Consider the following 24,684-nt stretch of genomic DNA (forward strand, 5'->3'; position numbering starts at 1 on the left):
CCTGGTGGGGCTGCTTCCCAAGGTCCCCTTTCAGACTGAAACTGAACAACAGAAACCACTACCCCTGGAGCCCGGTCAGCTTGCTGGGCTGGGGAAGTCCTTTAAAAACTCAGTTGGGGTTGGAGTTAACAGAACACTCCCTGAGCTCGAAGGCATCAGAGAAAATGATTCCAGTTTGAAGAGGACTTGGCAGTGACGTGAGCAGCCTGGACGGCCCCAGGTTCCTTCCCTGGGCCTGTATGCAGAGGGTCACTGGAGAGGCAGCACGTCCCCGCCTTCTCACACTCCAGGTCACAGGTAACCTGAGACACTGACTCACTAGCAACACCAGGTGGCCAAGACACACACAGCCCCAGCGCAGGCACCTCGGCTCCGAGTCAGAGCTCAGCGGGCCTGCCAGTCCTCACTTCCCCACTATTTTTGGTTGTCTGTATACAGCTCAGATAGTCAAGATTCCAGCTGCAATGCAGGAGACCTGGGTTTGATCCCTGGGTCGGGAAGATCCCCCGGAGAAGGGAATGGCTATCCACTCCAGTGTTCTTGCCTGGAGAATTCCATGGACAGAGGCTCCTGGAAGGCTAGTCCATGGGGTTGCAGAGTCGACACAACTGAGAGACTTTCACACATGTTGTATGTATATTTAAGAATGGCTAATACAAGAGTGAATGTTTTACCTTTTATAAAACTGAAGTTACAGAATTTTCACATCACTTTATTTTCATAATCACAAAAATCCTGAAGTAAATGAAATCACTTTCGTTCTGAACAGATGGGGAGCGAGAAACGCAGGGAAATAAAAATGAGGACCCTGGGGCTTCCCTGGTGGACCTGTGGCTACGACTTCATGCTCTCAACGCAGCCGGCCTAGGTTCACACCCTGGTCAGGGAACTAGATTCCACATGTCACAACTAAGACCTGGAGAAGCCAAATAAATAACAACAGTAACAACAAAAATGGGGACACTAACAGGATTTATTACAGAAATTTAAATAGATGAGAATGTATGATAAATATTTAATTCTAAAACAAATAATTCACCTTGGCCAGTAACATGACATGACTCAAGAACCCCTACTAGGCCAGAGAGAAAAGGAGAGGCCCCCTCCTGGGGAGGCCCGAACTAACCAGAGCAGGACCCAACAGTAACCTGAGGGTCTCCAGTTAGGGGAACGTAGGGAAGGTGGGCAGGGGGAGGTCAAGGGTGCCACTGGTGGGCCTAGAGTATAGGAAGAACTGAACAAAGAAGGGAAAAAAGGTATTAAACACGGTCAAGGGCCACTAATACTCACACAGGTATTATCTGCCCTCAGGATTTCAAGGGATACCTGCTGTGCCAGGTCTAGAGGGCAGAAGGCTGCAACCACCAGACACCAGGACTGCCGGGCTGACACGGTTGCCTAGACTCAGGACAGCAGACCTTCTGAGACCCCAGGAAGCACATTCAAAAGGCTACAACCCTGGAGGCTCAGAGATGGATCACGAAGAGCAGAGGGCTCTGCTGCTCTGGGAAGATGCCAAGACTGGGCAGTGTGTTCTTAACTGCGCCCACCTAAGGGGAAGAGGGAGGGAAGGCTTCTGTGTGGGCTTAAGAACATTCCTAGGGCTTCATGTTTATTGGCATCTGACCCAGAGTCCTGCCTGTGAGCAAGGGTGCAGCCCTGGGCTGAAGGTAGGAAAACTAGCATCCTACTCCCCACTGAATTCAGTCTCTACCCACCCCCACAGTCGTCCAAAGAGGGTAAAAATGGCCCAAGGACACACTGGGCTGATCTGGTGACAGTCGGCTGAGTCTAGTATCGGAGGGCAGGATGTGTTTGAAGTTCTGCCCATTTAGCTCCAAGACAGAAAACAAGCAGCGGCAGAGACGAGGAGCCAAGATGCTGGCAGCCGTGCGCCTTCCTAGGTCTTTATGGCCGTGTCTCTGGACTTGTAGGCTACGCCTCGACTCTTCAGCTCCCGTACGATTCCTGCAGTGGGAAGAGAAACAGCTCTGTGAAGGGAGAAGACTCTAGAAGACAAGAAGTGTTGCCTGGCTCCCATGTGGGGAGGAGAGGGGATGGTACACTCTAGGCAAACTGGAATTTCTGGACTGCTCATCAGGAGAACTGCATGGCTGGCATGTCACCCCCTTAAGGACCCAGGCATGTGCTTGTCAATGACTTAGTAAGGTCAGGAAGACCACACCGCAGCTGTCAAAAGCAAGGGTTCTGGAGCCAGGATGCCTGGGTGGATATTCTGGCTCCTTACTAATTGAGTGACCTTGGTCAAGTTATTTAACATCTCTGAAGTTTTGGTTCCCTCACAGAGCCATGAGCACTGGCATTAATTCACATGAGAAACTTCCATAGAGCCTGGCACAATAAATGAACATGGGCTGTTACTGTAATTATTATTACCTTGGGGCAAGCGACCAGTGACGGACACTGCATACACGCCTGGCTTAAAGTTACCTGAAAGAGAAGAAAAGAGACTGTAGTTAAGTGTGAGTTACGACGAAAGCCCAAACACAATCTTAAGCTAAAAATGAAAGAAATGCTGGAACTCTAAGAGAACAGCAATCGCTTCCTTTGGCTACAAGTTTTAAGTGACAGGGCATAGGATACTTTTTGTGGCTTTCCTCTGACCCATCTTTCTCACTCTGGGGCCACTTACCTGCTGATTGAAGGCTCCCCACCCCACCCCACCCCCACCCGACAATACATCTAGGCCAGGATAAAGACAAAGGGAGACACTTACTGACTCGCTGCCACTTGGAGACCCAGCTGTCCTCTGGACTCATCATCGCGATGATTCTAGGAAAGGAAAAGAAACAAGAGTCAGCCTGAGCCACCTCCACTAGAGAGTGAGATTGAGGGCACCGCCCACCCCCAGCCCCACCCCCACCTTTACTCTGCTCCCTGCCAGCACAACAGTTCTGGGAGAGGAAACCTCGGGAAAAGCCAAGACGTGAGTTTCTACTAGGAAGCACGGAAAACTCTGCAGAGTTCTAGTGCTGGCAAGGGACTGACTCAGAGCTAGTACTGACAGTCCTTGGGTTTAAGTCCCCGGCCCCCAGTCACAGGTCAGTCATCACCCGCCCCCCGAAAAGACTGATGCCCTGGGGAGTGGGACAGCTTTCAAGGTAGATGGCTGATTACAACCAGCACGACCACTGAAGGCTGGGGTTTAGGGCAAAGGGGAGGTTGAGTCTAAACAGTGGGTCCCCTTAGTAGAAACAAGTTAGATTTAATCAAGCTCCGTCTCTAATGAGCTATCCAGCCTGACTCACATATGAAGAGCTCCCTCAGAACTTAAGATGAAATTAAAAGGGTGAGCTAATACCTGAAAGAGCCCTAGCACAGAGTAGATGCTAAATAAACACTAGCTCTCCTTACTATCCTAATCATTCCTCCCAGGGTAGCTGTAAACCCAGAGCACAGGCCACAGAAAGGGCCAGAAGCCTGCTACTGAGCATGACAGGTAAGCTTCAGGTGCTTTCAGAAGCTACAGAGGTCATTTCTGTCATCCCCCCATTCAATCAGATATTTACTGACTGCCTCCTGGGACAGACCTGCACAGAGCACTGATGTCTGCTGACTGCCTCTTCAGTATCCACTCCTCCTTCTCTTGCTAACCATCTTGGATTCTTACTTAGGAAGCCTCCCTCCCCATCCAAATCCTATATTCACAGTCATATGCTTCGAGCGGAACTGACCTCACCTCTAGAGGTGGCAAGTAGGATAAGGCCCACTCTGGCCTGGCAGGCCAATCTGGGGTAGGCATGTACACAGGCTGCTCTCATGACCAAATGTGTATTTTCCTCTGGCCTTCTGTCCTTCAAAATCTATCCTTCCAGCCTCACAGTGCCTGTTAATCCAATCTGATGATTTAATCTAATCAGAATCCCCACCATTCTCCAAACATACCCTGCTTTACCCATCCATTCCTTTGCTCAAGTCAATCCCTTTGTTTAGAATGCTTTTTCTTCCTTTTTCTCATCTTGGCCTCCTCAAAAATCCTACACTTCTTTCCTTTATTAAGAGCCTGATTCATATGCTATCTCCTCCACTTCTGGCTGACTTCATCAAGTCCTCCTCTAATCTTCGTTAGCCTTGGATATACTCACTGTTCAAATCCTAATATGCACCAAAATACATAAATAACTCCTACAACTCAATAACAAAAGACCAAAACCCTGATTCAAAAATGGGCAAAAAACTTAAAAGAGACGTTTTACCAAAGAAGATATACAAATGGCCAATAAAGATATGAAAAGATGCTCAATTTCACTAATCATTAAGGAAATGCAAATCAAAGCCACAATAAGATAACCACATCACACCCAATAGGATACCTATTACCAAAAACAAAAAACAAAGCAACAAGTGCTGACAAAGATGTGGAGAAACTGGAACCCTTGTACTCTGCTGGTGGGAATGTAAAATCATGCTGCTACAGAAAACAGTATGGCAGCTTCTCAAAATGTTAAACATAGAATAATCCAGCAACTCTACTTCTGGATATATATCCCCAAAGAAGTGAAAGAAAGCAGGGACTCAAAGAAGTATTTGTAAACCCATATTCATGGCAGCATTATTCCTAACAGCCAAAAAGTAGAAGCAATCTAAGTGTCCATCGATAGATGCAGATCTGGTATATACATAGAAAAAGATAACATTACACTTAAAAAGGAAATTCTGACACATGCTACAATGTGGATAAACCTTGATGACATTATGCTGCATGAAATAAGCAAATCACAAAAGGACAAATATTGTATGATTCCACTTATATGAAGTACCTAGAGTAATCAAACTCACAGGAAAGTTAAATGGTGGTTGCCAGGGGCTGGGAGAAGGAGAAGTGAGAAGATGTGCTAACAAACGAAGGAAAGAACTGGAGTATCTGAGCGTGCACATGCATGTGTACACATGTACAAAGTAAAGGTTCCATGAAACATCTTCTCTGCCCAATCCTTCACTCTCCCTTAAAGGAAAACAAAGAAGAATGAAGTGGGCCCACCTTGAAGTAGTTTTAGCAAGCACTGGTTTGGGCCCAGTTTATGTATAAACTGTTCATTGGCCTAGAGACCAAAAGAAACTTAATAGTACCAACTTAACCGCCAAAGAATACTGCCTCCTGGCTCCTCCCTTGGGGAAAGAAAACCGAGACCCATCCAACTTAGGTTTCTCTCATTCCCCTGCCCCCACTGACAATCTCACTAAGTGAAAACTTTTCTCATAGGTCCTCTTAGACACATTTAAAGGTATCAGCTTTGGAGCCAAAATTTACCCTTCATTTTCAAAAATGATCCTCCTGCATTTAATAAACATGTATTAAGGCCCTATGCCAGGTGATGGTGCACGAGACAAATACAATCCCTACCAGAAATTCCCTAATAGTCTAGTGAAGAACTGTCCAGTGAAAATATAATGAAAGCCACACAATTCATTTTTAAATTTTCTATAGCCATGTTAAAGGAGTAACGACAAAAAGTAAATTAACTTCAGTAATATAGTCCCCTTAACCCAGTATGTTCAAAACGTACTGGACAGCACAGCACTAGTGTGTCTCAAAATAACTGAGACCAACTCACATTAGAGTCTCAAGAGTGTCCAAATTTACTTGGTGGGGTTGGGGTAATATAAAGAATGAATGTAGCAATCCAAAGGGCTCACCCATCAAAAGAAGAGCTGGTGCAGTCATATACCATCTCTCGGTTACCCTTCATCTGAAGGTATGCATCACAATTGTCACAGCCATCATATTCAAACTGGTCTATAGTCTTGGGAGAGGAAAAAAAAAGGAGAAAGGTGAGCCAAAAGAAAAAACAGCCTTTCCATACTTCTACTTAGTGAAGCACAAAGCTCCCTATGTTGGCTGTCTCATCATGTCCCCCACCCACCATTCCTACAGCTCCTTTCCTAAGTTCCACTCTCACACCCCTTTTCTTGTTGTAGTTATGCCTCTGCTGAAAGCTGAAGTTGCAAAGGCATGTGAGAGCCCCCCGCCCACGGCTTCACAACCTAGCAGCGTCCCTGCTGAAGTAAACGATGGCTTCCTGCTCCTTCCCACACTCTGCCACCGCCCCGAGTCCTGGATCCGACTTTCTTTTTCACTGTTCCCCCAGATCTATTCCACCCTCTTTCCCCCAGCTTGGTCTCCCGTGAGCCCGTACAACCAGGTCCCCGACAGACACCTTGACCAGCGAACACAGCAGACACGCCCGCAGATGCCGCAGATCCTTCGGCACCGTCTCCAAAGCCATCCTCTCGCACCGAAAAGCCGCGAAGGAATGAGCCACAATCGCCTCTCCCTACGGATAAATAGTAAAAATTACCCAGAATGCCTGCACTTCCTCTGCCTCAGACTTCCCCTTCCGGCGCGGCGGCCCCGCCCCGCCCCCCGCCTTTGATATGGTTTCTCCCGCCAGGAGGCGGGGCCAGCCGAGAGGCACCTGGGTCGGCGCGGGGGCGAGACTGCGGCGCCGTCGAGCTTGTGGGCGGGTCCCGAGCGGCGGGGCGGCACGGTTGGCGCCTGCGCGGGAGCACGCCGCGGGCCGGAAATTCTGTCCTGGACCGCTGGTCCCCTGGAGCGTTCCGGGTGACAGCAGAGGTGTTTTTTGTCTTCCTGTCTTAAGAGTGAGGGCCAGAGAGCCCACTGTCTCCCTCTGGATTATCTCAGCGGAGCTGAGAAGTCCACGGACCGCCCCCCTCCTTCCTACCAGCGAGAGCGTGATTGGGTTTCCTACCTGCGAGTTATCGGGTTTCCTGCCAGCGAGTGATTGGGTTTCCTAGAGTGTGATTGGGTTTCCCTTTGAGTCCACAGGAATGCTGGTTTGTGAGCCGACTTCCGAAAAAAAAAGCGTAGTTATTTCTAAAAACTCTTTATGTAAGTTTCCTCGTTCCAACTGATAATTTACGCTTTGTGCAGCTTGTAGCGTTTAGATCCAGTTCCTCTACTTCAGATGGTCTGTAGGAGATCGTGTCCTTTTTATTTTGCACCCTATAGGAAGATTTACAAATGCTTCGTTGTCTGGTTCAAAACTGGCACCAGACAGCCCCCACCTGTACCAAACCTTTGCCGAAGTAGCAGGAAGGGAAAACGCTTTTTGTGAGAAGAGGATAAGCCCCTGCAGGCTCTATGGAATTCTCCATACCCACGTAGCACCAGCTCCCTTGAGCTTCACATAGTCCCACGAGTAGGCAGAGGACGTGTCTATCTAGACTGGAACTGTGGGATATAGATGGTTTCAGGCCCTGCTGTTGTATCCTCCCAGCCAGGCCTCCTGAATTGAAACGGAGCTTCTTCAAGGCCGGTCTGCGCCTGGGGCCCGTCCCATGTTGTGTTCAGATGGGTGCTGGGCCTGGGTTTAGGATGTTCTTTATCACTGCATACTCTATACTTTGAAACACACTTCACCCTGTTTGTCTCAGGAGAGCTCTCCAACAACTCTGTGAAGTGGGCCCATTTCATGAGTGGAAAAGTGAGGCAACAGTGTCTTGCAGGGTCTCAAAGAAAGTCCCTGAAGCATTATAGAGTGTGAAGTAAACATACAGTAATAGTACAGATGACACAATGAACCACAAGGAGAATCCAGTCACACTTGCTCTTTCCCTGATCTCACTAAACAGTGCTTTTAGGGGCTTACCAGACAGTTCTCGTTGCCAAGCCCACCACACTACTCTGTCCTTTCATAAACCAGAGCCTAACCTCTGATGTCAAGAGTATTTTTGCCCATGTAGAAGATGAAGTTGTTACCCTGAGCGACAGTCATGACAGAAGAAAACCATGAGACCAGATCAAGTTTATGGATAAATATATTAGCAAATAAATACATTTCTCATCATAATGCCTGATTCAAGCGTCTTTCTGCCTGTTCAGATATAAATACCCACATGGGTGCCTAGGTGCTAGTTCCCCACTGACTCTGAGGGAAGAGGATCCCCAGGTGGGGTGCTGCGCCCACTCTGTTCCCACATTCACATTCCAAATGGGATAACGCCCGAGGGGGCCAGCGATGGTCCAGCTGCCCTAGGGCGAACGTCGCCCCGAGGAGGCCCCTCAGCTCTTGCCCACTTGGGATCAGCTGCCCCAGGCCCGACTTCCTTCTCTGACCCCACTCCACACTGTGTGAATCTGACCTGCATGGCTTATACTGGGAAGCTGGGCCTCCGGGCCATCTAATCCAAGGGCCCTAAACTGCTCCTCCTTTGTTCTCCCCTGCTACCTATCCCTGCTCCGAGAGGAAGTGTCGAGAGAAAAATTCTTTGTTCAGCTGTAATTCAGCCTTTTCTACCTTCATCCCTTCCTCCCTCTTCCTAAATAAAGTCCAGCAGAAATCCTCTTCTTCCACTTCCTTTGGGATTTCCAGCTAAGTGATCTCCAAGGAAGAGTGAGTCCCTTCCCACTACCCCCACCACTCTCCCCCAGAGGGACTGGGGCTGCTGGAATGACCAGGGAGCCTGAAGATCAGAGGCTTCACCCCAGGTTCTCAGGGACTGTACACCCTGGCCTCTCCTCGGACTGAATACAGAGGAGCTGACAAGTATGGACAAGGAGGGAAAACTCCTCTTGTGCACCAGGGCAGGCCATGCCTGGTGAGGCTGCAAAGCCCATCATCTTTTGGCAAAGAAGGAAAACAATAAGAACTGGGTTTGCCATTGATACAGCAGCCTTACTGAGGGGAAGCCAAAGCTGGTGTGCAAGACTGTCTTCAGGAAGGAGGTGAGCAGGGTTCATTCATTCAGCTGAACCCATTTGCTGGTATGAACATGAGGCCTGGGATGAAGAAGAAGTCCTCAGGCTGGTGAAGGAGCACCACCTTTATCACACCTGCCTACCTGTGCCTAGCTTCCTGCTCTCAGAAAAGTGCAGCCTGCAAGGGAGCCCACCCACACCAGTGGTAGCTGGTTGCCTGGCTGGACACAGATAGTTCTGCAGACAAGGGCTGGAGCTGGGAGCAGGAGAGGACACCTGCCACCCACCATCACCACCCTCTGCCAGTGGTTCCAGGAATATGGCAAAAAAAAGGGGGGGGGGTTGTTTTCTGAAGTCCTTTCTTTTCTGAGGAGCAGGACTCTGTGCCAGGGAGGGCCACAAGTCATCCGGCGAGCACTCTTGGTTGGAGCCAGGACTGAACATCTCACACGGCCTGTTCACACAGCTCCTCCAGCTCCTCTTCTGTGCCTGCGTTTAGAGAGGGGAGGAGAGAGGTCACTCAGGGTCAGGCCAGCCTCTTGCTTGTTCTACCTGTAAGAGAGAGGCAAGAGCAGGGAATGGGTCCAGAAGGGTGATCAGATTGAAAGCTGAGAGGGACTCCCGTTGGGACACAGGGGAGAGAAAAACAAATCCAGAGTAAGACACATATATAGCAACCAGTGTGTTACCAACACTTACTATTCATTCATTCACCCAATAAATATTTATTAAGCACCAGTGGATCTGGCCTGCAACCTTGTGCCAAAGAGAAGACAAAAAGACTAAGCAGGGCCCTGGCAACCCTGTAGGAGAGGTGTGCGTTTAGTAAGCTGCAACTATGCCAGGGGGGGCAGACTGGGCTCATAAGAGATGAATCAAGGGAGGAGAGAAACCATGTCTTAAGTGGAGCGTCAGGAAGGGCTTCCTGAAAGTGGAGATGCACGAGCTGGTCCTACAGGAATAGCGAAGAATTCCATCTATGGGAATAGAAGGCAGCAGAATATTCTGAGCTGCAGAAGCTGCAAGAAGTGTTTACCTAGTTTGGCTAAAGCTTGGAGTAGGGGAAGGAAAGGCGAACAGTGGAAAATAAGGTTGGGAAGGCAGATGGGGGCTAGCTGGTACTACAGCCTTGAAGGTCAAACCAGGTTGGATTTTTCTTTACTCTGAACAAAACAACACTTGAAGATTTCTGGACAGTTTATTTGAGGAGGAGGACACTGGCCGCAGCAGGGAGAGGACGTGAGCAAGGTCACTGTACTGCATGGCTCGACAGGGTGGGACACTGATGCTCCATGCCCGGTCTCCAGGGCCCTGTGAGAGGAAAGGAAGGACCCAGGAGGTTCCCACCTCGATCTTTAGGCTGCACCTAGAACACGGACAGGGGCCAGCAGTACTGGAAGAGAATATGGCAAAGCTGGCAGAGATACAGTTAACAGACCCTGGGGTGGATTGGGTTTGAAGGGCAGGGGACAGAGAGGCACTGAAACTAGTTATGAGTTTGGGAGAGAGAGGAGGTGGTGGGTCTGGCAGTGGTGGCAGCGAAAGTATAAGTAAGTGTGACAGGATCCACATGGAGCCATCAAACACACGGTCAGAGTCTACGTCACGTGGCCCTATGGGAACAATTCTTTTCTATATGATAACAGTTTGCATGCCCATCTCTCCACAGACCTGGGTCTCCTGGTTGACAAGTTCCATGTCCTGAGAGTCTGGGACCTAGCACATAGCATGCGTACAATGCAGAAAGAAAAATGGAAGGAAGAAATGAATGAATGGATGACAGCAGCTCCCAGGTCCTGCCTGTGGATTCCCAGACCCTAAAGTCTTATAGTTCAGGACTTTCAGGGCCCCTTTAGGGGCGGAGACATCCTCCTAGCAGTGGCAAAGAGCACTGTCATCCACACAACAGGAAAAGATGGAGAAGAACTGGAGTTGGGGGACCGGGAAGAGGAAGGGGAGGATTTGAGCAAACATTCTCACCATCGGCTGCAAATCAGTAACAGGGATGCATGAAGCCTCCAAGAGAATAATGTTGGTCTTATCAACAAAGGTAATAAAAGGGAAGCCCTGGTTCCTTTAGTTCCTTTAACCCAAGGGAAAGGAAAAAAACACAGGGCTGCTGGGAACCCCCTGTGATCTCCACTCCTCCCCCCCACCCCCCACCCCCGCATCATTCACATAACTCTTCTCGTATAGCCCAGAAATGTGTGTGTGTGTGTGTGTGTGTTAGTCACTCAGTCCTGTCTGACTCTTTGCAACCCCATGGACTGTAGCCCACCAGGCTCCTCTGTCTATGGAATTCTCCAGGCAAGAACACTGGAATGGGTTGCCCTTCCCTTCTCCAGGGGATCTTCCCAACCCAGGGATCATATCCAGGTCTCCCACAATGCGGGCAGATTCTTTACCATCTGAGCCACCAGGGAAGCCCAGAAATATGGTTATCTCTAGTTATGTCTCCTATAAGATTTCATATGGCCTGGAATTATGTTTTTCAGGAACTATTTGTCCACACTCTTCTTGGCTTCCTTTGTATTTACAGCTAACTCTGAGCTATATGCACTGGTATAGCTGTACCAATTTTTAAAATATTGAAACACTTGTGTTTGGACTACGCTGGTGGACTAGTGGTTTAGAACATGGGTTCAATCCCTGGTCTGGGAAGATCCCACATGCCACAGGGCAGCTAAGCCAGGGCTCCACAACCAGAGCAGCCCGCAGGGCACCGAAGAGCAGCCCCTGCTAGCAACAAGTCGAGAAAGCCTACGTGCAGCAACGGAGTCCCAGTGCAGCCAAAACAGATAAATTATTAAAACCAACAAGCCAAAAGAAACACTTGGGTTTGCGTTGCTGCCGCAAACCACCCCAAGTGCTTTCTGGTGTCTCAACCACACTCTGACCTCACCTAGACCTCCCTACAATCTGGCAACGGAAGGATTAACACTTGGCAGAGCCAGACCACTCAATCCCACACTATGCCAGTTGTCCAGTATTTGAAATGTCACCCCGTGGGGCCCTTCTCAGGTTCCATCAGTCCCCTGGATGACGCCACCTGTTCTGCCATATCCAGCTCTAGCCCCCTCTCCCCACCAGCCCCACTTCCCCTGAGAACTCACCAGGCTGGGCTGGTAGCACCTGGCAGTGTGGGTAAGGGCATGGCCTGCCCTCCGGGGTGCCAGAACTCCATGCGGAAGGCCCCTCCCCAGATGGGTGCGGTCCGAGGGGCTGGCGTGGAGTCAGACACAACCACACTGGCTGGGAACTCAGGTATGTGGGGCCCGGGGCTTCTGGTAGCAGCCTCCTCTCCAGGCCTGGATGTCCGAAGATCAGTGGGTGGGCCTCTGCGGACCAAGGGTGTGCCAGACTTGGGCCATAATGGGGGAAAATCTGGCAAGTTGGGTGGGTAGTCAAGTCCTGGGATCGAGAGGCTGGGGTGGGCTCCGGGGGTACCCCTCGCCGTCTCCGCTGTGGGTGTCGGACAGAGAGGCTGGATCTCTGTAAGTGGAAGAGGCTATTGGCTGCGGGGCTGGGGCTGGAGGCGACGGGTGGCCCGGGGGCTGGCTCGGTGAGGGCCCGGGGCCGCGGCAGGGCGGGAGGCTGCCCTGAAAGCGCTGCTGGGCTGCACCTGGCCGCGTGCAGATCGGGCGAAGGCGGCTCTGGCTGGAGCTGTGTCCGAGGAGCGGCAGGCCTGGACGGGGGGACTCCAGTTTCGGGGTCAGCCTTCCTGCCGTGCCACTGGAAACGCCTTCTGTAGTGGTGGTGCCGGTGGCGGTGGTAGTGGACGTGGCTGGAAACCTGCGTTTCCCCCGCGGGCACCACTGAGTCCAGAGAACGGGGCCGGGAGGCCAGGCGAGGTGGAGCCGTCCTCCCCGCGGGTTCCCCGTCGGGGCTGCAGTAGACCAGGGGGTCGAAGTCACTGCTCAGGGAGCTGCGGAAGGTGGAACTGCTGCCGTGGATGCCCTGCAGGCTGACGTCCGTGCAGTTGACCACCGAGTCGCTCGAAGAGCCGTGACAGGGCCCCGAACTGGAGTCGCTGGCTGGCCCGTCCGCCAGGTAGCCGCTGCGTTCGGTGCGGTAGCTCTCTCCGGACCCGCTGCTGTCGTGGGGCCTGGTCCGGCGAGGGGGCGCGGGGCAGGTGGCCGGGTGCTGGGAGGTGCAGCGGAGGTGGCTCAGCCCCCAGCCCGGCGCGTAGGGGTGCGGGGCCGCCGCCAGGCGCTGGGGCTCGCCCGGAGCCCGGGGGTGTGCGGTTCTGGGTTGGCGGTGGTGCCGGGCGCCCACGCCTGGCTCCTGGGACGGGAGGAACGGGCCGGGCCGGGTGGGCCGAGCCACCGCGCTCCGGGAAGGGCCCAACAGGTAAGCGGCGGGCAAGTGGTAGTGCGCGTGGCCGGGGTGCTGGCGAATGAGGTGGAGCCTCCGGCCCGGTTCCTGGTAAGCTCGAGAGGCTCCCAGGGACTGCGAAAGCGAATCTCCCTCTGGAAGAAAGAACCAAGAGCATAGGTGTTTGACTCCACTGGCCGACGGAGGGTACATTCAGGAAAGTGGGGCTCTATTGCACGTCTTCAGCCTGCAGTCGCCCACAAGCTCCGTCAGAGTCTGGAGCACCCAGGATGCTCCTTCCCTGCCTGCGCCCCGGGACGCCATTGCCCCTTCCCATCAGCTGTCCCCTGCGGGGTTCCGCTGAGCACGGCTCCTCCCATCAACTGTCCTTTGGGGGCCACCGTGAGCCCACACTGAACCTTTGGGTGAATTAGAAAAAGGCTCTGTTTTCGCCAGATACTTCCCTCTCATCTTTTAGAATATGGTCATAATATCCTGGTTTTGTTAGAATAGGATACTTTATTGCCAGAAAAGTGGAGTAATAAATATACCCGTCGGCCAGATTTAGAATCAACAAAGCTGTCATGAAAATACACAGTAAAGCTGTCTGCCCGGCTCAGGGGAGGTACCCTCAACCAGCGCACAACTTCTATTTTGTAAAATTTTATTAACTGCTGTTGTTGTTTTGGCTGCACTGGGTCTTCATTGCAGTGTTTGGGTTTATGTTTCTTAGTTGCCCTGAAGTGTGTGAGATCTTAGTTCCCTGACCAGGGATCAAACCCACATCCCCTGCATTACAAGGTAGATTTTTAACTACTGGACCACGACGGAAGTCCCAAGGGCACAGCTTAGAGAACGACTGAGGCAGTCCCGCCTTCTGCTCCACTTCAAGGCAAACCATTTGCCCAGAAGGCAGCCCCTTCTCTACCCATCTGCCTGCACACAGGGGAGCCCTTGGCCCACCTCCTACCTACGATGTTGAACATGCAGAGGGGGCAAGTGCGATGCTGATGCAGCCAGGGGTCCACACAGGTACGATGGAACTCATGGAGGCAGGAAATGACCCGGAGCTCCTGGAGAAAACAGGGTCAGAGCCAAAGTTGACGGCAGCTACCCCCTTGGCTAGGAAGCAGGGCATCCCTGACTCCCTTGCCCTCCCCTTTTCAAAACTTTGTTTATTTTTGGCTGCACTAGGTCTTTGTTGCTGCTTTCCGGCTTTCTCTGGTTGTGGTGAGCAGGGGCTACTCCCTTGTGGTGCATGGGCTTCTTGCAGTGGCTTCTCTTGTTGCAGAGCACGGGCCCTTAGGGCACACAAGCTTTAGAAGCTGTGGAGTGGGCTTAACTGAACCTGTGGCATGTGGAATCTTCCCAGACTAGGGATTGAACCCATGTCCCCTGCATTGGCAGGTAGTTTCTTAACCACTGGACCACCAGAGAAGTTCTTGGCCTCTCCTTTATTGCCAGTACCTGCTTTCAAAGAGCTCCTAGCACAACAGAACAAGTATGGGCTTTGGTATCAAGAGAATCTAGACTTTTGCCACTGCATATGACCTTGGGCAAGTTTCTGAACAGTTTTCTTGTGTAAAATGAGGCTAAAAAACTAATCCACCCCCACCCTTCACTGTCATGAGGGTGACAGACGATGCCTCTAGAGCATCCACTGCAGAGCTTGGCATGTGGTACACACTCAACAAACAGAAGTTCTCTTTCCCTGGAAAACCAGGAAAATGACCAAACCTCAGGGTTGTCCACGCAGGATACACAGGACACAGATGCAGACTGCACGCCCACACCAGCTTCACCCGCCTCCCTCTCCAGCCTGGGCACAGGGGCGAACCACAGCCTGGCCTCACCTGGCCCTCGGAGAACTCCTCCAGGCAGATGGCGCACACCGGGGCGGAGCTGCAGCTGCTCCCGGAGTCTGGCCACTCGTTCCGGGTGCCCCGGCAGCCGGCCCGGTACCTCCTGGTGGTCAGCTGGCTGATGGCCCAGGCTGTTCGCTGCTGAAGGGGGTCCTGGGGAGAACAGTGGGCCAGAATGGGGCCAGGGCTCCTCTCCCCGCACCCCTGGACCCTGTCCTGTGCTCAGGTCCCGGTCACGCAATTAGGTCACACGACCACTGGACCACCCGGGGAGTTTATACCCTCAGAGTCCTTCCACAGCCCTGCTAAGCATCCCCATCCCATTCCCCCATGCATACTATTAACTTTCCTTCCCTTGATGACCCAGGAGAGGAACTTTTCTCCCAACTGCCCCACCTTGACATCATATCCTGAATATCTAACAGGCACATCCAACTTCACAAGCTCCACGTTCCTAATCCCATGAATCACCTCAACCACACACTTGTCCTTCCCCAGTCATCCTCCCCTCAGTAAATGGCAATTCTGTTCTTTTAACCCCTCAGGCCAAAAACATCGGGGTCATTCTTAACTATTCTCTCACCCTCCATGATCAATTCATTAGAAGACCTGTTGGCCCTGAGGTTCTATAGAAGTGATAGTTCCAGGAGTTCACCTTTTCTCCTAATAATATTTTGCCCATTTAGAACTTTACTGTTAGAGTGGAAGAAAACCCCTATGAAGGAAGATCCATTCATACCATGGAGTAAGGATGCTTTGGGCATGGGTAATAGCTGGTGGTAAGGCTGTGATGGTTTTGATCACTTGTTAAGGAATGCTAACGGGGATCTGGATTGATTGGAATGCTACCATCTGATGGGCACTTGGGATCTTGTGTTTTTGAACACCAGGGGAGTAACTGTGGGTATGGTAGACCCGTTTTATGGAAATCTACAGAAGGGAAATGGAGAAGGCAATGGCAACCCACTCCAGTACTCTCGCCTGGAAAATCCCATGGATGGAGGAGCCTAGTAGGCTGCAGTCCATGGGGTTGTGAAGAGTCGGACACGACTGAGCGACTTCACTTCCACTTTTCACTTTCACGCATTGGAGAAGGAAATGGCAACCCACTGCAGTGTTCTTGCTTGGAGAATCCCAGGGACGGCAGAGCCTGGTGGGCTGCCATCTATGGGGTCACACAGAGTCAGACATGACTGAAGTGACTTAGCAGCAGCAGCATAGAAGGGAAGGCTGTGTCATACAATGTTATGATCCATTAGGGTGGATGGAGTCTTCCTAATACTGGCACCAAATACACTGAGTTAATCTTTTTATCAAATAGATTCATTAACTACAGTAAGTCTCCGATTCTTGAATGGGTTATAGGTTTTGCATTTTCCCTTTTAGTTTACGAAAGTAGTACTACTAATTCTCTTATTTCAAATAAAGAAAGAAAAAGAAAACCTGTTGGCTTTGCCTTCAAAGTATGAACAGCTCAGTCGTGTCTGACTCTTTGTGACCCCGTGGACTGTAGCCTAACCAGGCTCCTCCGTCCATGGGATTCTCCAGGCAAGAAATACTGGAGTGGGTTACCATTTGCTCCTCCAGGGGATCTTCCTGACCCAGGGCCCAGGGATTGAACCCGGGTCTCCCACATTGGAGGCAGAAACTTTAACCTCTGAGCCACCAGGGAAGAATCTAATCCTCATCACTTTGACTCCTCCCTGAGCCAAGCTACATTACTGTCACCTGGAATCTGGTAATAGCCTCTGTGCTGGTTGCTCTGTCTCCAGCCTTGCCGCCCTGTAATCTGGTCTCACCACAGTGGCATGAGTGATCGTGTTAAAAGTTAAGTCAGATCATGGCTCTAGTTCTGCTCAAAACCATCCCATGGTTCCCATTTCATCCAGAGTAGGGATAAAAAAAAAAATCCTGACAATAGCCTAGAAGTCCAATACCACTGGGCCCGCATGAACTCTGTCCTCACCGCCTGCTCTGCCCTCTTACTCACTGGATTCCACCGCATGCCTTCGTGCTGATCCTCAGACATACCAGGCACACTTCTGCCTCAAGGGCTTGTAGTGTCCTGTTTTCTCACCTCAATCACTTTCTCTCCAGGCATCTGCACGAATCACCCCCTCACCCACTGAGGGTCTTTCCTGTAATGCCACCCTCTCAATGAGGCCTTCCTTGACCTTACTTTTAAAAATTAACATTGTTCCCTTTGCATTCCTTCCCCTTTTTTATTTTTCTCCCCGGACTTACCACCATGGAAGGTATTCTATATTTTACTTACTTTGTTGTCTATTCCCACTAGAATGAAAGCTCCCGGAGGGGAGGGAGCTTTTGTCTTTTTGCTCACTGCATGAGCCCCAACACCTGGAATGTGCCTGACACATAACAGGAGCTCTCTATTTGTTGAATGTTTTGTTGAATGAATGAACAAATGAGGACACCTGTGCAGAGAGGCTGCTGGAAATTAAGGAAGTCATTTGCAAGCAGGGAGTGGGGGAGGGGACAGAAGGGGGGTTGGTGTGACTGTTTCACAGGCATAAGGCACCTTCTTTCCTTACTTTTCCCTTCCTGCTCCCCACCCTCCCCCACACGCACTTGCCCCCCTCCACCAGGAAGCCCACCCTGCTCACCGGCCTGGTGTGGCGGGGGCGGCACCGGATACGCAGCACCGAGGCCAGGATGACCACAAAGATGGTGCCCACCACCGTCAGGAGGATCCATACATCGTAATCTGGCTGGGGGAGTGAGCAGAGAGAGAAAGGGTCACACCTGTGGAAGGAGTGGGGCCAACTTGGGAGAAACACAGGAGACACATGGGGAACAGGGGGGCCCCCTGAGTCTCCAAGAGGGGGTGGTGAGGCTGCAGGTGGGGTTAGGTGGTCCCTTTCTGCCCACAGACACTCACTGGGGAGGGTCCTCCAGACGCCAGTTGTGAGAGGTATGATCTCAAGGTCTGTGTGCTGGGGGAAAAGGGGACAGCGACCCCTCTGCAAGGTGGGAGCTTCCCAGCCAGGCCTCAAGGGGCCCAGGGCCCAGGGTTTCATTCTGGCTCTGCTACTGTGTTCCATGAAACCAAGATGCTGAAAAACCACTTCAGAACTCAGCTGGCCCAATCTGTTCATCCTGCCCAGACTGGGGAAGAAACTTGCCCAGAGGAGCACAGCTGGAGATAGAGTTGGCCTGGGGGGCTTCTAAGGTCTATTGAGCTCCAGGAGTCTGAGGGCTTCGGTGAGAGTCACACAGGAAAAGGTGGGGGTGACTGCAGGGGCCGGGGCCGGGGCTGGAGACTGGGCCCGCTTACCCAGGTCGGGGGCTCCTTCAGCTCAATCCTCACGTGCGCCTTTCGGTTCTTGTACACAAACTCCATCAGCTTCTCGGCATCGTGACCCCAGATCAACACCACGGGCCACGTCAGCCCCAAGGGCTGCTGCAGCTGCAGGAGAGGAAGTGCCCACGAGGGTGGCTGAGGTGGCCTGACTTCTGCTCCCACAGCACCTCTCTCTCCCTTCTCTCCCTCCCTCCGGCCCCCCCTCAGGCAGCCCTCATCCAGGGTACCTGCTCAGCAGCAGCACGATCCTCCGTGATGTCAAAGAGGACGGCGCTGGCTCCCCGCTCCCCCGCCATCCGGGCCTGCAGAGATACACAGCAGAGGTCTGACGGGGGGGTCAGACACAGCCCGTCCACACCCCGGGCTCACCCCCTCACAGGTCTACCCCTGCCTAAGGCACACCCCACACCTCTGCACACTCACACCTCTAACACACGCAAGGGGTCAGTAGGGTTAGGGTCCTCCTGCCCTGCCCTGAGCCCAGGGCCACTGCCTTCAAGGACCACATTCAGTCCTTCCTTTTGTAACAGAGCAAATCCTTAACAGGGTTCAGTAGGTGCCAGGGGGTGGACTAGGCTCCAGGCCAGGGGACAAGTAAGATGGCCCTGCCATGGATGTATCTCTAATCTGCCTTCACTAAGAAGGGTGAGAACCGAGAGCAGGGAGTGACTGCGGTCCCCCAACCCCGGGCATTGGGGGATGACCGGTCGCCTGTTCAGAAGGATGGAGAGCTGCTTCAGAACAGAACTGGGCTTTCCAGGGTCCAGCGGTGCCCGACAAGAGAAGGGCGCAGGGCATCCCCTCGCCTCCGCGGCCTCCACAGGCTGATCCAGGAGCCCGGGGCGTGCTCTCCCCAGGGGCCGTCAAGGACAACCCCGGGCTCAGCCCATCTGTCTCTCACCGAGGTCCAGTTGGCCAACCCCTCCTCGGCTCCAGTTCGGGGCCTTACTGGAGGCCCCGGCCTTCTGCCCTTCACCCCTCCCTGAGGGGGGCGACAGAGCCTTGGGCCGGGGAGGCACCCTAGGGGCTGTTCCCACAAGGACGCCACATGCGAGCTCGCCAAGCTCCCAGAGTCGAGCCAAGCGGGCGGAGCAGACGGCAGAGCCAGAGAGAGAACCAGAAGCGAGAGTCGAGGGGCTCTGGGGGTGCCGGAAGACGCCGGAGCTGAGAGCTGAGGGTGCGGTGGGGGCGCGCGGGCAGAGGACCGGCAGACAGAGCGCTCCGCGGCCTCCCTCGGGCGCAGACGTCCTCCAGGCCGCCAGCCTGGCGCGGGGGCATCGCCCGCCGGCCTGGGGCCGGGGCCTCGGGGGGCTGGGGCCTCGGGCCTAGGGCCTCGGCGGACTGGGGCCCGGGGCCTTCCTGCAGGCGCTGAAGGAGTTAACCGCTCCGCACGCGGTGGAGGCAGGAAGAGGAGCCCGCGCCGGGCTTACTCACTCGCTCACACCCCCAGCGCTTTGATCTCGGCTTCCCTTCCCGGGAGAGCCTGTCAGGGCAGGTCTCCGGGCAGGTCTCCCGCTGGGCCGGCCGGGGGAGCGGCAGCTGCCCCCGGCTCCCGGCTCCCCACTCCCCGGGCAGCCGCAGGGGCCCCTCAGAACAGGCAGGGGCGCCCCGGGAGACTGGTGGAGACACTCCAGCGGGGCTTTTTCGGTCAGGAGGGCAACTTCCCCCTTCCCTTCCTCCTTCCCTGCGGAGCTGGGCCGGGCCCTCCACCAGCGCCCAGGCCCAGGCTCGCCAGGCTGTACCTGTGCGAACTGCTGAAGAGGCGGAGAGCTCACAGCTTTCATCCTCCTCTAGCCTGCTTATGCGCTGGAAGTCTCCCCTAGGAGACCCCCTAGGCCATCTAGGTGACCCCAGAAAAAAAAAAAAAAAAAAAAAGTGGTCCAGGGACTTCCCTTGTGGTGCAGTGGTTAAGACTCTGCTCTTTTAATGCAATGGGCATGGATTCCATCCCTGGTCAGGGGACTAAGATCCCACATGCTGTGAAGGTGGCCAACCAAATTTAAAAAAAAAAAAAAAAAGTTGTCCAATCTTCAGAGACCTCCAAACCAGAGCATGGGAGCTACCCCAGGGGAATAGGAGAAGGACTCCTGCTAATCTCCTAGTCCATAAACTGGCCAAGAGGTGGGCACAGAACTGAGACTCCTGGATCCTCAGTGCTACCAAGGCCTTCTGTTTCTCACCCCTAGGGTGAGACCTTGAACCCAGCCCAGCCGGGAAGAGCAGGAGGGAAGGGCATAAACTTCCTCCTCTGGAGATGTTCTGCCTTCTCCACCTCTCTCTCTTTGAAGGGTTGGGGTAGGAACAGTGGAAAGTAATTACCCTGACGTTCAAACACCCCAGCCGAATACAGCCCATAATTACAAAGTTGTAAAAGTGATCAAAGAGAGAGGGTTGGCCAACAGGGGAAACAAACAGGACTTTCAGGCAGTGGGTGCCTGTGTCCAGAGTTCTAGGAATCAAAAAGCAAGATTTAGGGCCAGATGGCTGCGCTCCTGCACCTGAGCAAGAGGGAGGGAGGAAGAGAAGCATTTCTTCAAGACCAGAGCCTGGAAGAGAGGGGATGGGCAGGCCCTCAAGATAGAAAGATAAGCTTTAGAAAGACATCCCAGAGGCCTCTCTGGGAGCTGCAGAGGCAGCCGGCCTTCTAAGAGCAGCAAGCAGGCTGCCCACAGCCTAGAGCAGGGAGGCCAGTGCGTCCCAGGACTCGGGCACGTCTATGCTCTGCACTGCCCCGTGCCTTAGATCTCCCTCTCCAGACACATCACTGAGGATCTCCCCCTCATCACTGACTGACTGAGCGCCCCTTGTGCCCAGGACACCAAGCTGGGGAAGGCCAAGCCCTCCAGAACAACTCATAATCTAGTTGCAGAGACAAGGCATATATGTAAAATTATAATGCTGATAACAACATTCTAGAATACAAATAAATGAAACAGACCAGTCATTTCCAAACCTTTTTTCGCTGCAGAAAGCCCTTTCCTCCATCTCCCCCCTGCCCACCTCCCCGCCACACACACGCACACACTGACAAATCTTCAACACAAAAGAGATAGAGGTGAGTTGAGGTTGAGGGTGGGACTGGGGGTAAGAAGGACCCTTGGCTTCCCCGCCCCCACCCTGCCCCTGACAAGGCCCTTCCATGAAGCCTGGTGTGTAAAGCATGGCCAGAGACCCTGGCAGCATGCCTGAAGGTAAGGGCTTCTGCTCTCAGTGGCCTAGCTGGGCTGAGTCAGCCAGGACAGATTCAGTAGAAGAGGTGGGCTTCATCTCGCCTTGAAAGTGAGGGTAGGAGGAAGGAGAAGGGATAACACCTTTATTGAGACCCACTCTGCCCGGACTGAATCTGCTATTATTAGCTGTGAAACTTTGGGCAAGTCATTTAACTGCTCTGTGCCACAGTTTTCCTTTCTATAAACTAGGGGTAATAACTGAACCTACTTCATAGGGTTGTTTTGAGGGCTATATAATTTAATCCATGTTAAGCCTTATAATAAGTGCCTGGCACAGAGTAAATGTTCCGTAAGTGTTAGTTATTATGGTATTAGCTATTATCATGTGCTTTGCGTGCGTGATTTCATTTGCTCCTCACAACAATTCTATAAGACAGTCATCAGCCCCACTTCTGAATTGAGGAAACTGAGGCTCAGAGAGACTGAACAACTTGTCCAGGGTCACACAGCTGATAAGCAGTGCAAGCAGAATTCCCACCCAGGACTTCAGCCTTCTGAGTGCCTGGTTACCAAGGGGTGGTCTCTATGGTAAGAGAAGCAGGGCTTATATCCATCTTTTTGCCTCCAGAGCCAGCTCCTCCCACCAGGCAAAAGGCCACTTTCCAGTCCAGGCACAGGGTGGGAAGGGCCTGGGGAATCACAGGGATGGCTGTGGAGCCACTAATAGAGAAACAGGGACGGGGACTTCCCTGGTGGTCCAGTAGTCAAGACCCCACCCTTCCTGGGCAGGGGGCTCCGAATCCATCCCTGGCTGGGGAACTAAGATCTCACATGCCATGAGGCATGGCCAAAAAAATATTAAATAATAATAAAAAAGAAACCAATCTGGGTGACTGGGCAGGAGGAGGAAGGTGGTGGTGCTGACAAGAAGGAAAGAGTCCAGAAGAACTACAGTGAGGGTTTCAGAGATGGAGAGAGAACAGGGAGAGAGAAAGACCAACCTTGTTGCCTGTGAAAGTACAAGATAAAGATGCCAATGACTAGGGCCATGATAGCCGCTACAATCATTTGTTGAGTGATCGCTGTGTGCTAGGCAGAGACCAAGAGCTTTCATCCGCGCTGTCTCTTCCACCCCTCCTAACTACTACATGACATCAGCCCCTTTATTGTTCCCCTTTTACAGATGGGGAAGCGGAGGCTCCAAGAGCTGAAATGTTTAAGTCACACTGAGGGCAGCGGAGATGCTGGGCTCCAGACGCAGGGCTGCCTGGCTCTGGAGCCCCAGTTCTGGGGATACGCCAACGCAGAGCTGACGGAGGTCAGTGGTTTTCAAGTTTCCTCACCAAAGAGCCACCTTTCCCCTATTCCTCCCATGACCCTAGTTTTAAATATGTTTAACCAAGCTAACTGCATTTCTTAGGCACAGTTCATTTTCCTATGAGAAAACTTGTATTAACACATGGAACTGATAGAATTCCAACCAAAAGCAAAAAACAAAAAAACACTGAAAAGTTTAGTTAAGCCAGTGGGGTGTCTAAAATTTTGGGAAGTCAAGGTGCTTCTCCTGAGCTGTTGGTTTGGCATTTGATTTAGCTCAGGCACTACTTGGCACTTGGCAGACACTATTTCCAACCTCACCTTGGTCACCGGGGTAGGAAATCAAAGTCCCATTTTATGGGAGTGGAAACAAAGGCCCAACCAGGTTAATTAAGTACCTCAGAGAGCACTAACCGATGTTCCTCGTGACCCAGCATCTCTGCACGTGGCTCACGTCTCCTACAGAAACCTGGGCCTCTAGGGGTGACAGGAAGCCTTCTGTCCTACATGGGCACATCCTGACGGGTTGCTGAGTGTCCACGTTTGTGTGAAGTCACTCTCTGCTTCAGAGGGACAGCAGGGCTTCTCAGAACCTGTCCTCCCCATCCGTCTGTCTCCCCACCTCTCTCTGCTCACACTACCTTCCTAACAGCAGGCAGTCATTTACCAAATACACAGTGAGTGACATTTGCCCATACTTTGTCAAGCGATGGAAATGAAATAGCCAGAAGCAGGGCAGCTTCAGCCTGACAAAACGCTGCTGCCAGCAAGGCCCCGCACCATCCTGCAGACACACCACAGTCTCCAGCAGCTCCGGTGGGCCCTGGTCCCCATCTCCCCCTCCCTGGGAGCCCCTTCGGCATCACCATAACCAGAGAATATCCTCACCCGTCCATGGGCACCACACTCTGCCCACTGATTCCCCTGGGGAATCAGAGAAGAACGGAGGCTCTTCCCTTGAGACTCCTAGCCCAGGAAATAGCCCTCAGGAGGACCACAAACCCCCCGGGAAGGCCTGGGCCTAAGTACAAGGAGCAGGCCCGCAGGGTGGGGCTGTCACCCCCCTCTCTCACCCCTACCCTGTGAGCAGGAACCCCGCCCTGAAATCTGCCTGACTTGTCTTCTACGTCAAATAGAGAATGACAGTGTCTAGTTTTCCTGATCGTTGTGGAACGCAAATGAGAATTAACATGCAAGAAGTGTCTGTGCTGGGTCCCACCCTCATATCAGCACAAAGAAAGCAGTAACTGATGTGAAAGCAGGGGTCGTGAACGCAGATGTGTGCGGGTCCGTGAGGTGGCAGGCCGGTGGGCAGCGTGCCAGCCAGAGAGCCCGTGCCAGTGGACAGGTGGCAGCGGCTGCCAGCTCCAGCCAGGGGCGCCCTGTGGAAGCACGGGCCGCCACTCTGCAATCTCAGAGGAACAGTATTTTAAGGGGCACTGGCTCTGTTTCTGCTCCTTCTGCACGGTGCTCAGTGAGTCCACCTGAAAGATGGAAAAGCCCTCCGGCTGACCCCTTCTTTGCGCTGATGCTGGGCACGGGGCGGGGTGTCGGAACGTCCACGTGATGGGGAGCAGGAAGGAGGGGGTCCCAGCCCTAGGGGCCACCAGGAGGTTCTGCTGGCCCATAGTTGGTGGGGAAAGGACGGGGGCCTGCATTTCCACGTCTCTCAGACTTGTCATGGGCTATAAAAACCTCAGCTGAGCACATCACTCTCGAGAAACGAGTAGACGGTGAGCACAGGACCTCTCACACCCCAGAGCTGGGGGACGTTTCGAGGGTGTGGGGGCCAAGGGTGACGCTACCTTGCTGGCCAGTGACAGGCAGGGGCGGGGGGCCCGTCGGGGACTCTCCAGCTTGACAATGCTGATGAACCCAGGCTCCAGATTGTCGTCGTCGCTGGCGTTGCACAGGTATAGGGGGTGGGACTGCGGGGAGAAGGACAGAAACAGGTTAGGAGGCTCTGGGAGCAGAAGGCGCAGCTGGGCGCGCCGGGCGCTTCCTCACTGTTCTCACGGG

General features: G+C 52.9%; 2 protein-coding genes across 5 annotated transcripts in view; both read right to left on the reverse strand.

Moving 5' to 3' along the window:
* Nucleotides 1-955: 955 nt before the first annotated feature.
* SUPT4H1 (SPT4 homolog, DSIF elongation factor subunit) lies at nt 956-6,296 on the reverse strand. Its single transcript, XM_061142627.1, has 5 exons — nt 6,180-6,296; nt 5,659-5,765; nt 2,738-2,793; nt 2,398-2,451; nt 956-1,968 (listed from the first exon to the last, which is right to left on the reverse strand). Exons 1-5 carry the CDS (start codon nt 6,246-6,248, stop codon nt 1,901-1,903), a joined length of 354 nt encoding a protein of 117 aa, XP_060998610.1. The 5' UTR covers nt 6,249-6,296; the 3' UTR covers nt 956-1,900.
* A 1,486-nt stretch (nt 6,297-7,782) lies between these two features.
* RNF43 (ring finger protein 43) overlaps nt 7,783-24,684 on the reverse strand; it is a 65,949-nt gene continuing 49,047 nt past the window's right edge. The window contains exons 3-10 of one of the 4 annotated variants that reach the window (XM_061142622.1): nt 24,471-24,593; nt 18,406-18,480; nt 18,152-18,283; nt 17,481-17,585; nt 14,848-15,009; nt 13,965-14,067; nt 11,794-13,149; nt 7,783-9,169 (exon numbers count right to left, since the gene is read on the reverse strand). In XM_061142622.1, coding sequence (XP_060998605.1) covers nt 9,126-9,169; nt 11,794-13,149; nt 13,965-14,067; nt 14,848-15,009; nt 17,481-17,585; nt 18,152-18,283; nt 18,406-18,480; nt 24,471-24,593 — 2,100 coding nt within the window. In that variant the 3' untranslated portion in view covers nt 7,783-9,125. Of the gene's footprint in view, nt 9,170-11,793; nt 13,150-13,964; nt 14,068-14,847; nt 15,010-17,480; nt 17,586-18,151; nt 18,284-18,405; nt 18,481-19,079; nt 19,414-19,612; nt 19,920-24,470; nt 24,594-24,684 lie in introns of those variants that run through there. The other 3 variants (XM_061142624.1, XM_061142625.1, XM_061142623.1) reach the window with 3 other exon arrangements.

The sequence above is a fragment of the Dama dama genome, chromosome 5 (assembly GCF_033118175.1).
Source record: "Dama dama isolate Ldn47 chromosome 5, ASM3311817v1, whole genome shotgun sequence".
Classification (NCBI taxonomy): Eukaryota; Metazoa; Chordata; class Mammalia; order Artiodactyla; family Cervidae; genus Dama; species Dama dama.